We start from the raw sequence: 11,488 nt of genomic DNA, 5'->3' as shown, positions 1-11,488 counted from the left end.
CCAAAGCCTCGCAGCCAGGCAAGGCACAAAGCAGCAGTGAGATGCCCACAGAATATAATTTTTCTGACGAGATGTAGCTTCAAAACAGTTATTTCAGTGCTGAGCATGTTTTTAAGCCCAGAAAATGACATCTATCTCAGAGACAAACACTGCAAGCCGGGTCTTTGCCCAGGACTGTTGAACAGGCCATATGAACAGTGTCTTGAGAAGACTCCTTGCTCCCTTTTAGAAGGGGAGTCTGCAGTCAGCTTCACATTGACAGAGAGGACACTGCAGTGGGATGGACTGGTTTGTGCCCTTAAAAAGAGACCTGGGACAGTGGGCCAAATAAATTATTGTGTCAGCTGTGCTCCTCCCCACCCCTCTGATTTTCATGGCTTTGGACATCCCAGGGTGCTGCACAGGAGCAGGTGGGTCCTTGTCACCTGACCTCCCACGAGACAAAAGGCAGGCGGAGGAGCTCTGAGGAGCCAGTGGCTGCAGGAGCAGCATAACTTACTCATCTCTGAAGCTTGTAAAAATATGCACTGGAAGAATCCATTAAGCTCAGGTCTTATGAAGACTGGTCTCAAATCTAACAAAGCTCAAGACAAACAGAGTCAAGTCTAATGAATATGAATAGTGTTTTTGTTTGTTTTTTTTTCCCTTAACCTGCATTGATACTCACCTAATGCCAGAAAAATGAAATAATTTTAATTAACAGATGAATTAAAGATCCCATTTTTTAATATGGGAGCATTTGTTAAGACTCACCTGCCAGTAGGTACAAAATCTTCCACTGCAAGTTCTGCTATGAATAAGCGACTGCTCAAGCATTATATGATCTCATCCTCTGGGTGCACAGTTTAATCACAGTGCTCTCAATAGAGAGCCCACACTAGGGAAGTGGAGTTTAAAATACGAATCTGTGGGAGGCTCTTGAGGTGGCTTCTTGCTAAGTATGGCCAGGAGCAGGGTGATGTGGGGGGAGATGCCACATTAAGAGACCAGGAGGTAAAAGCAACTCCATAAAACTGTCACCAGCAAACCACCACGTGAAAATTTCATGTGCTTTTACTCTGGTGAATTGACCCTGAAATAGTATACAGAAAGAAAACAAAGATTCTGTGTGTGGCAGTACATGTCACATTATTTCTCTCCTTTTTTTTTTTTCCTCCAGCAACAAATTCAGCTGTTTAAATGGGTAGCAAAACAACTTAATTCAAGATTATTTAATTTTCCCCTCATCTTTCAGAACTGTTTTAACCTCTCTTCTACTGCTCTCAAAAAAAAAACCCTAACAAAAAACGAACAACCAAAACAAAAACCAAAACGCAACTGAACAAAAAAAATAAAAAAAAAGAAAGAAAAGAGAAACAAGCTCTTGTAACAAAATGTCAGCAAAGCATCAGATTAACCTACTTTGCCATTCCACTCCCACAAATGAAAATACTTGGTCAAAACTTGACCAAGTATTGAAAATATGAAAATACTTGGTAACTGGATTTCCAACATGGAAAAAGTAGTGGTCCACATCTTTCTAACCATATTCTTAGTCTTGTTCAGATGAAACTCCTGTAAATTCTGAGTGTCCATTCTCCCCAGACCACCCCGTCTCCCCCCTTAGACCACAATATCCCCCTGTCAGTTCTGCCTAGGCACATTATTCTTTTTACCACCCATTCCCTTTTCAAAACTTCTGTTTCTCAACTTCCCCTCTTCTTCCTCTTCTTCTCTTGGGCAAACTTGCTTCTCCACAACTAACTTGCCTTTCCTTCCTTTCCCACTTCTCAGTTTTTGAAGGGCTTCTACCCCCTGCCTCTGCATCTTTTGATTTCTACTTCACAGACCATTGCAGGGGGGCACTTGCAGCAGGGTAGTCCAGAGAGGGCTTCGTTCCCCCCTGCGAAAGACAGCACTGACCACTGTCTTCACACTCGTCAGACATTCCTGTCCTCCGAGCTGTTCTCTCGAGGAAGAAAGCACACGTGAACTCCCACTGGAAAGCAGCTGAATGCATCGAGGCAGCAGCTCTTTACCGCTGCTTGCAGAGAGACACAGAAGCGTAGATTAAATTCAAGCAAGAGCCTGAAACAAATGCTTTCTACCAACGCATGTTAAGTAGGTGCTTATGTTTCACGAAGATCCCGATGTACCTAATTAATCCTAATTAAATCTGAGCTGTAAGGGCACCTAAATACACAAATATGCACGCAGACACGAGGAGCCTGGCTCTCACGGTGAAGTGCCGCTTGTCAGGCAGCTGGATGGGACCCCACCGGCGCCGAGGTGTCCCTCACCACCAGGGTCTTCCCCCGGCCGGCAGGACATCCCTTGGACGGCGCTCCCGGCACCGCCCGACGGTGCGGTCCGCCGCGTCTCCCTCCGAGAATGAGGATCGGCAGGGGGTTTTACGGAGTCCTTCACGGGGGTGTCTCGCAAGGCCGGGGAGCCGCGGGAGGAGAGAGCGGACAGCACCACAGGCTCGCGTTTTCTCCTGCGAAGGCGACAGGAGGGAGGGGACACGGTTATCTCGCTGGGGTTCTCATTTGGAGAGGGTTGGGACAAGCCTTAGGAAGATTAGCAGGGGTGCAGCACAGCGCCTTCGGCAGAGCAGCAGCGTCCCGCCTCTTGCCCGCTCCTGCACTTCGAGGCAAAGAGAGGGCTTTTCCTGCCTGTGAAAAACGAGACGTCTCGGAGAAGCCGAGGAGCGAGCCGGAGCCTCGCTAAGGGGCACAGGGGGAGGCAGGGAGACAGGCGGGACCCCAAGGATTTATCCCCGCTGGACACACACCGCGGTGCTCGCCCACGGCGACGGGAGCCCGGCGGGCGCGTACCGGGCGGGGAGAGGCTCCGCACCGCAACCAAGGAAGGAGGACCGGGGCGGGAGGGGGGGGAACGGGGGACGGACGACGACGGGGGACCCTGCGTCAGTGCAGGGCCGTCCCCTTCTCCTCCCCGTGCGCTCGGCTCTGCCTCCCGCCAGCCTCCCACGCCTCCCGCGAGGTGCGGCCGCGCTACATAAACACGGCCCTGCCGCCGGTGCCGGGGCTCTCCGTTCGCAGCCCGACGGAGGAGTTTGTCCGGCAGCGGGCAGAGGCGCGGCCGCCGGGAGCGCAGCGGCAGCGCGGCTCCGGCGCCAGACGGGGCGGGAGGCTGCGGCGGGCAGCAGCGGAGGGCTGCGCGCTCCCCCGAGGGCGGCGGCCCTGCCGTAGCCCAGGCGGCCGGAGGAAGAGGAGGAGGAGGAAGGGCGTGGGCTCCGGCGGGCTCGCTCCGGTATGGCCCTGGCGGACAGCGCCCGCGGGCTGCCCAACGGCGGCGGCGTGTCGCCCGCGGCGGGCAGCGGGGCGCCGGGCAGCGGGGCGGCCGCAGCGGCGACGGGCGGCTGGTCTTCCTTCCCGGAGATCGTGGAGCTGAACGTGGGCGGGCAGGTGTACGTGACGCGGCGCTGCACCGTGGTCTCGGTGCGCGACTCGCTGCTCTGGCGCATGTTCTCGCAGCAGCAGCCCAGTGAGCTGCCCCGGGACAGCAAGGGTCGCTTCTTCCTCGACCGCGACGGCTTCCTCTTCCGCTACATCCTGGACTACCTGCGGGACCTGCAGCTGGTGCTGCCCGAGCACTTCCCCGAGCGCAGCCGCCTCCAGCGGGAGGCTGAGTACTTCCAGCTGCCCGACCTGGCTCGGCGCCTGGCGCAGACTCGGGCGGCCGCCGCCCGCCCCGCCGTCCTGCACCGCGACGGCTCCATCTGCGCCGAGGAGCCGCCGCCGCCGCCGCTGCTCGGCTACCTGGAGGCCGAGCCGCTGGAAGGAGGCGGCGGGGCCGTGGCGTCCGTCCCGTCCCCCACCGCTAGCCGCAGCCCCTCGGGCGGGCCACTGCTCACGCCCTCGCAGTCCCTGGACGGGGCGGGCGGGCGGCGCTCGGGCTACATCACCATCGGCTACCGGGGCTCCTACACCATCGGGCGGGAGGCGCAGGCTGATGCCAAATTCCGGCGGGTGGCACGAATCACCGTCTGCGGCAAGACGGCCCTGGCCAAAGAGGTCTTCGGGGAGACCTTGAACGAGAGCCGCGACCCCGACCGCCCTCCCGAGCGCTACACTGCCCGCTACTACCTCAAGTTCAACTTCCTCGAGCAAGCCTTCGACCGACTCTCCGAGGCCGGCTTCCGCATGGCCGCCTGCTCCTCCACGGGCACCTGCGCCTTCGCTCCCGAGCAGGGCGGCCCCGCCGATGACAAGATCTGGACCAGCTACACCGAGTATGTTTTCTGCCGGGACTGAGCATCCGCCCAGCCCCTGGCGTGGGGACAAGACAGCCGGCCCTGCACACCCTCGCACCTACGGTCCCCTCGCATCCCGAAGGAAGAAGGATGTGAAGCAGGGCTGTGTCTCCCTGTGCTTTTCTCACCCCGGTTTCTGCCTCCACGCACAAGGCGGGCCAGCCCCGGCGTAGCCCCCACCCCTCTTGCAGCATCTCCTGACGTCCCCGGGGCAGGAGGTCACTGTGTTGTGCCTCGGCTTTCGTATCCCTGCTTTTGGCCATGGCTCCCACCTTCACCCTCCCTCCTGCATCTCCCAGTAGCTGTGTTGGTAGCAAGGGAGGAGAGAAAGTATTGGGAGTAGACAAATGCCGGTCCCACAGAAGCATGCATGTGCACCCAATCTTTATCCCTCTCCCCACACAGAGCTGAGGTATAGCTCTGGCAGGGTGGGGCATTTTAAAAATCATCCAGGTTGGGGCTGAGAAACTTTAAAGTTGCTTTGAGCAACCTCTGTTGAAGCTGGCATGACAAATGCCTGTCCTTTCCCATCCCAATACCCTTATGAGGGAGTTTTCCTTGGTGGGCAGACCTCTGATGGTCCATTTTTAACTCCTCCCTTCCCCACCCATCCAAGCGATGCCTGTCTGTGAAGGACTGTCACATAGAAAGGAAGCCTGACTGTGAGGGGTTTGCACTGGCTCACACTTTATCTCTTGAGATGAGTCATTTTGCAGGAGGTGTGCATGTGGCCCTTCACAACTGGTTGCTCCCATCTCCCATCTTTGCTCCCCACGTCTCTGAACTCCTAGCTGTTAAGCTGGACCAGGGCCTGCACAGCAAACACGTAAGGCTGATGTGATGCTGGATAACCAACCATTTGAACTATGAAGTGTCCTCAGAGACACCTGTTTATTCCCTTGAGAGGTAAAACAAAGACACTTTGAAAAATTAAAGTGCTTGTGAATTGTAACTTCCGTGGGTGGTCTGAAGTCCTTATAATTCTCTTGAAGTTACTGTCTATAATATGGACAGAAATCTCAATGTGTACTTCCTTAAACACCCTCAAAATGATGGGAGTGAAGTGAAGCCAGGCTTGCCTGAGTAAAGGTAGGGCCTGGGTCCGGGTCCTGGGAAGCTGAAATCATGTACATTGAAGTAGTACAAGATGTACATTATAACTGTCATCATGAGCACCCTTGTTACTTTTTTGTCATGTTATTGCTGTAAAACTCTGAAGCCAGCAGATGAAAAAAATCACTTTTTAAAGAGCCATTTCCTTAGTTTTCATAGCAGTATTATTTGGGCACTGACACTGTACCTCTTCCTAGACAAACTTAGTGCTTCTTAGAAAGGATTGAACCCTGTCCTCAGAAAAACAAGGATGATGCCAACTTTCTTCAGGGGAAATGACTTCTTCTGAGCTGTATTTTGTTACTGCTGAGTAACAGTCTTTCCCAGAGGAGGCACTCAGAGTCTGCATTGGAACAGATGATCTGAACCGCAGGTTTTACAGAGATTCAGGAGCTCTTTCTAATAAATTTCTTGAAGTCTGGAGTATAAAAGCACTTTCCTTTAAAAACCTAAACTTGATGTAAGAATATGTATAGCCTGTTCAGACTGTCTCAGAAAATATCCTAAATATACCTGAAGTGTTGAAGAATTTAGCAGTACATATTAAAGGCTTGAAGTTATGTTTTTAAAACTCTTGAACAATAATTCTAGTTCTAGCTAGTTCTAGTTCTAAGTCCAAATTTAGAAATACTGCTGGCACCTGTATTCTAACCAAAGAATTTCACAGTAGGGCTTTTTAAAAAAACCCTAATTCCTTTTGGAAACAGCTATAGCTACCTTTCTATTGAGTTTCAGTGCTCAGTTTCTGTTCACTTGGTCTTTCATAAAGTGCATGCACAACTACATAAAACTGAAAATAATTTGCATCACCATGGCTTCTTTTTTCTGATATTAGCAAGGTTGTTTAGCAATGTGATTGAATTGAAGATGTGCATATGAAAGCACTGGGTACTGTCCATTTGTAGATAATTGTATTATGGAGTATTTTTAAAAGGATAGAAACGTAAACCTGCCAAATTAGATGAGCAATAAGATACAGTGAGAGGCCAATACACCTGAGGATGGAATGAAGTCTGTTTGTCCTATGCCTTACTCTGAGATGACTTCTTTGTGCTTATCTTTTACCACAAGTGAAAAGACATTGATCACAGCTACTAGGTCTTTACAGTGCCCTTCTCAAGAGTAATGACCGTCTTTTTCTAGTTTCTGTTAATTAACTCTGAAGTATGTTTTTTAAGATTTTGTATAAAATCAGTTTTCAGTAAAGTGTTCAAATTTGCTCTAGATAGCTTTCTTTTTTAAGAATCTGGTAGCTTATTAAAATTCATCATAGGAGCTATGAATAGGGGCAGTTTTAAATTGACCTTGTGATTTAGTGTACATATATATACAGTATATAAACATTTTACACAAATCATTTAGTTTTTTTAATAATTTTAGTGCTGCAGGATTTCATAATGTATCTAGCTGAGCATTTTCACATTATGTTATGTACATAACATGGTAATGTTTTACTGGTTTCTTATACCTGTTTCAATGGAAAAACTGAATATGAGTATCATCAGATTGTAGAACTAAAATTGATGGCATATTTGCTTGAATGTGAATCTTCTAGGTGGCTGAATGCATCTCTAAAACAAAGATTGCCTGTCTTTTGATTAATGGTTGCCTATCCCTTTCCTGGCAGGCGACCAAGTAATTCTCACTTTTTACGTAAAAATGGATGCAATATAAACAGGATTTTTTCTTTTAGTCTCTGTGCTAAAAAATTTTAAGTGTTATTAGTGTTAAGAAATGGGCCTTTAATTTACTGATAACTCACTATCAGCAGCAGGCTTAAAATGTTGGTGCCGTAAATATAATAGCCATTTGATGCTTTGCCACAGGAGATGACACTTTTCTGAACCATTACTTAGTAATGGCAGTAAACTTTTTAAAAGGAAAAATTCTCAAGGCAAATTCAATGAGTTTTACTTGTGTGTTCTATTCAGAGCTTGAAGAATGGATAAACACAACAACTCTGCTGACTTGTTGACATGAAAACATACAAAAATATAAAGGCACAGTACTGGAGTCCTATCTACGTTTTGTAGCTGTTGCTGTTCACAGTTCATGTACTTATGGATTAATGCAGTAGCATTTACAAGTGCTATTAAAAAATCCACAAGGGCAGTCTTTCTTTTAATTAGAAGTTAAGGCATAGGTCTTTTCAGTGATGCATTTCATGAAGGGTGATTTTGCATATGTTTGATAGGATGTTTATATTTTTATACATGTAGATAATGAGCCACTTATTCATTCTTATTTTCACATGTATAGCATTGAAAATAAAGATCCTCCTAGGACAAAGTTGCATACCAAATTAAATTTTTGTTCTTTAAATATTAACTCAGTTGTGTGGTTTATGATGTCCTTTTTATTCTCTGTGCAGATGCTAGCTTTGTTCTCCCACAGTGTCATATTTGTAACTTCAGCAAAGACTCCAAACTAATGTGTAAAGCAGAAACACATAGAAAATTATGTATACAGAGACCTCTAGTAACACCCATGGCAAGATAAACAGAAATGCATAGTACTCAGACTGCATAATTTCCTTTTAAGCATCACAGAGAATTTTTGTAGCACGGGTCAGTCAATCCTCAGGAAGAAATAGTGATTGAACAGCTTAATTTGAAAAGCACTGAGGATTTGTTGAAGTCAAATGTTGATGTTTTTTATGAAGCTAGAGAATAATAACGTGGGGTACAGTTCTCATTTAATTAAAGAAACATTAATACCTAAGGTAATACATGATCTGAGAGAATTGCATCTAGAAATTTTGATTAGCTACCCTGTGGTATCTAGCAAACTCCTCTAAACTTGTGGTCAGCTTCATAGAAAATTAGTAGTGACTTGTTATTATAATCCATGTGTGAAGTGCCTATATATTTAATAGTTCTTTCTGGGGTATCATGGTTGTACTACAAAGGAACCAGCTGAAGGAAATTTAATCAACTGTTTAATTTGACAGCTTGATAGTATTTGAGTGCTTTGTTATCATGCAATAATATAAGAAAGGAGGTCATTCTATGAGCAACAAAACTTTGAGTCTGAAGGTCCCATTTTCTTTGTACTACTCCTTCTGCTCATCCCTGCCAATTCTATTCAATTTCTACATGAAAAGGAGGCACATTCCTTGACAGAGCCACCTTCTGCTAGGCTGAAGGTTACGGCTGAATTTTGGCTTTGTCCCTCCATGAACTACAGCGTTTCTTCTTCCTTTCCCTTGCCCCACCATCAGTATTCATAGAATTTGTAAGAATGTAACAGCTGTGAGGTTTTCAGTTCTTTTGATTGTGTTTAAATTACCCATCAACTCAGAAGTTAAGGGGGACAGATATCCACCCAAATGGACAATGCAAATGCCATGAGCCTTGTTTCAGTAGGAAACAAGGCTGACATTATAGTGTGATTTATACCTGCCACTCTCTGTACAATCTGAGTGTACTAAATCCCTATAGAGTGAGAAGGCAGGTGGTCACTCTTTTGCAGCTCTGGCCAGTCAGTCAAACTAATGGGTATGCTAGAATGTCTTAAAAATACTTACAGACTCCTATTTTCTGCAGCATTTCCAAGGCTGAATCAAATGTATGCAGGAAAATATTTTCTGAAGATTTGATTTGCCTCAGGGCAGGGTTGTTTCTTGTTCTTTTTTTTTTTTTTTTTGTAAGAACCCTTCAGTAGAGTTTTCAATGAAATATTTGTGCTAATGTGTTATTTATTTAGAAAGTACTTAGTTTTATGAAACTGAATGCTAATTTTGTTTTTCATTAAAATGAGCGGCATGTGTTTTTCCCCTGCTGCTAAACAAAACTCCTGTGTATGACTGCTGAAGTAGTAATGCCACCAGTGAAAATAGTCTGTTGGAAATATGCAGCACAACTGCTGTGACAGTCAAAACCATAGCTGGTCAAATTATCACATTTCTTCACATTCTACTCTCCACTGTGCTCAAACTGGAATAAAATTAAACTCTGTTACACGTTTCTTGCTCTGAAAGTTTTTTAGCGCACACTATGGAGCTTTTGATACTTCTGTCAAAGTTGTTGGCAACAGTGAGTCAGGGATTTGAAGCAGGTCTGTTTCCTTGTGAGGAAATAAAGGCTAGGAAATATTCTTCCACAAAGGGGGAGTAGCTTCAAGCAATTTGGGAAAAAATCTTGGTATCACAGGAAATCAAAGATATTTTTCTGTATAATCCAAGTAATACACTCACACATTACACCCATTGTGCAAACCCACCCTGCCCTGGAAAGCTAAAGTCCTTGATGACATTTGCTTGTTCTAGGTTTTATTTTGTATCATCTGGACGAAAGAGATTATTTTGTTTTTCTCCTTCAAAAAAGCTCAGTGTTTAGCAGCTGGCAAGTGACAATGTTAGCAGTACACCTTGCTTCGAGTTAGCATTTCATCATCCTTTTTGTTTCAACATAATGCAACAGCTAGAGAAGTTTACATGGGAGCATATAGGAATCACAGAAGCATGGAATCACTAGGATTAGAATGCTTCCATGTAGCCTCTGACTTGCCTTTTGCAACTTAACAATTTTCTCAACCTAGAATTTAAGAAAGGGTAGATCCATTGAAGTTCAGCCAAAGAAGTTGAGACCTGAATATCTAGATTGTGATGACAAAAACAGGTCCATTGATAAAGACCATGTGATCTATGTTTTTAATTTATAATTTTGAGGTAAAGACAGAGCCTTGGTTAATTTATTAAGGAGCAGGCTGTTATTAAAACAAAATGAGGGAAAAATCCTCCAGTCTTCTCCCACATTCCTGAAGAGGGAATGCAGTGCTGGTGTGATGAGAACAACCTATCTTTTTGATTTCAGAGATAGCTGAAATAACCCACAATATTGCCATCTCAATTCTGTCTGTTTTTCTGGTCTTGGCTGAACTTTAAGGTCACACCCACCCCTAACAAGTGGTCCTTTAGAAAAGCATATATTCATAACTATGTAGACTTCCATAAAATTGGATATAGTTTGGTTTTGACTCATATTTTCCAAATAGCTTAGTGACAATCTTTGTCCTCATATTACTGCAAAGCCTGTGATTATTAGAAGCCTGAAGTTAAAGTTTTTCCCTTTAAAAGGGCAGCAGAGACTGTACCAAGAATTACTTTTTTTTTTTTTTTTTTTTGGGAAGGATACAAATGGTGCACTTTCCCCTCCAAATATGTATTGTACAAACACTCCTAACGTTCCCCACCTTGTAAAATTCACTTCCACATCTTCCCATGGCTGACAGCTCAAGGCATGAATATTTCTGAAAGCTGCAAGCACCAGGAGGTCTTGCAGTGATTCCCAATTGTTCCATAGCAATCCCTTCCTGCTGTGGTGCCTTGTGCAGTCAGAACCAAGCTGGGTGGGTGGGCAGCTGAGTCCCAGGCCCCAGGATTACCCAGTGGCCCTGACCACAGCTTCTCCCTGTGCCTCTCTTCCTTCCTGGCCACGACCAAGGTAGTGCAGCAGTCCCTGAGCCAGCACGGTCCTGCTGCTGGTGCCTCGGCTGAATAAAGGGGCAGCATTTGTATTCTGGTGCACTCCATGCAGCCCAGCAGCCACGAATTGGCACTTCTTCTCCAGGAGATTTCTGACCCACTTATTTCCAGGGTTGCTTTCACAGTCTGCACTTTATCTGCCGTCTCGAGGTATGGTTGAAATATGGGAAAGATGCAGCTGTTTACAGTAGTCTGTCTAATAGCTTCTCTGCCATGGCACTAAAGGGACAATGAGGACAACTCACTTAAAAAGAGTTTTACAGTTCTTTAAAATTTTATGGTCTAAATAAACCATGGAGAGTGCTGCATAAACTATAACACTGGGTAAAGGCACCTTCTCTGTTTAAGGTGAGAATGATAACTTAATCAGTTTTGCTCTGGCACAAGCATGTTTATCCTCTTGGACTCGTTTGTATCATTCTAGAGGCTGGAGAGCACTCACCTGCAGGTAACAACTGGGCCAAACAGTCCAATTTCTTTAGAAAATGTTAGATTATATGTATACAAATGCACCAGTGTTTCTTTTTCTAGAAGAGAAGTTTCAGCTTGACAATTATCAGGTTGGATGTTTTCCAGCACTTCACTTCCTAGTGTTTGAGAACAGAAAGAAATGTCCAGATCATATGGGTCTG

General features: G+C 45.9%; 1 protein-coding gene across 1 annotated transcript; it reads left to right on the top strand.

The window, feature by feature from the left end:
- The first annotated feature begins 2,962 nt into the window (after nt 1–2,962).
- KCTD12 (potassium channel tetramerization domain containing 12) lies at nt 2,963–9,330 on the top strand. The gene has a single exon (XM_059839160.1). The coding sequence runs from the start codon at nt 3,258–3,260 to the stop codon at nt 4,257–4,259; it is 1,002 nt and encodes a 333-aa protein (XP_059695143.1). The 5' UTR covers nt 2,963–3,257; the 3' UTR covers nt 4,260–9,330.
- The last annotated feature ends 2,158 nt before the right edge of the window (nt 9,331–11,488 follow it).

This window comes from Haemorhous mexicanus, chromosome 2 (assembly GCF_027477595.1).
Source record: "Haemorhous mexicanus isolate bHaeMex1 chromosome 2, bHaeMex1.pri, whole genome shotgun sequence".
NCBI classification, from domain to species: Eukaryota; Metazoa; Chordata; class Aves; order Passeriformes; family Fringillidae; genus Haemorhous; species Haemorhous mexicanus.
Note: the sequence above shows the minus strand (reverse complement) of the source record. Positions and strands in the feature narration are given on the sequence as shown.

What these genes read in the sequence shown, in the direction of transcription:
- KCTD12 (XM_059839160.1), top strand. Translation starts at nt 3,258, where the DNA reads ATGGCCCTGGCGGACAGCGCCCGCGGGCTGCCCAACGGCGGCGGCGTG.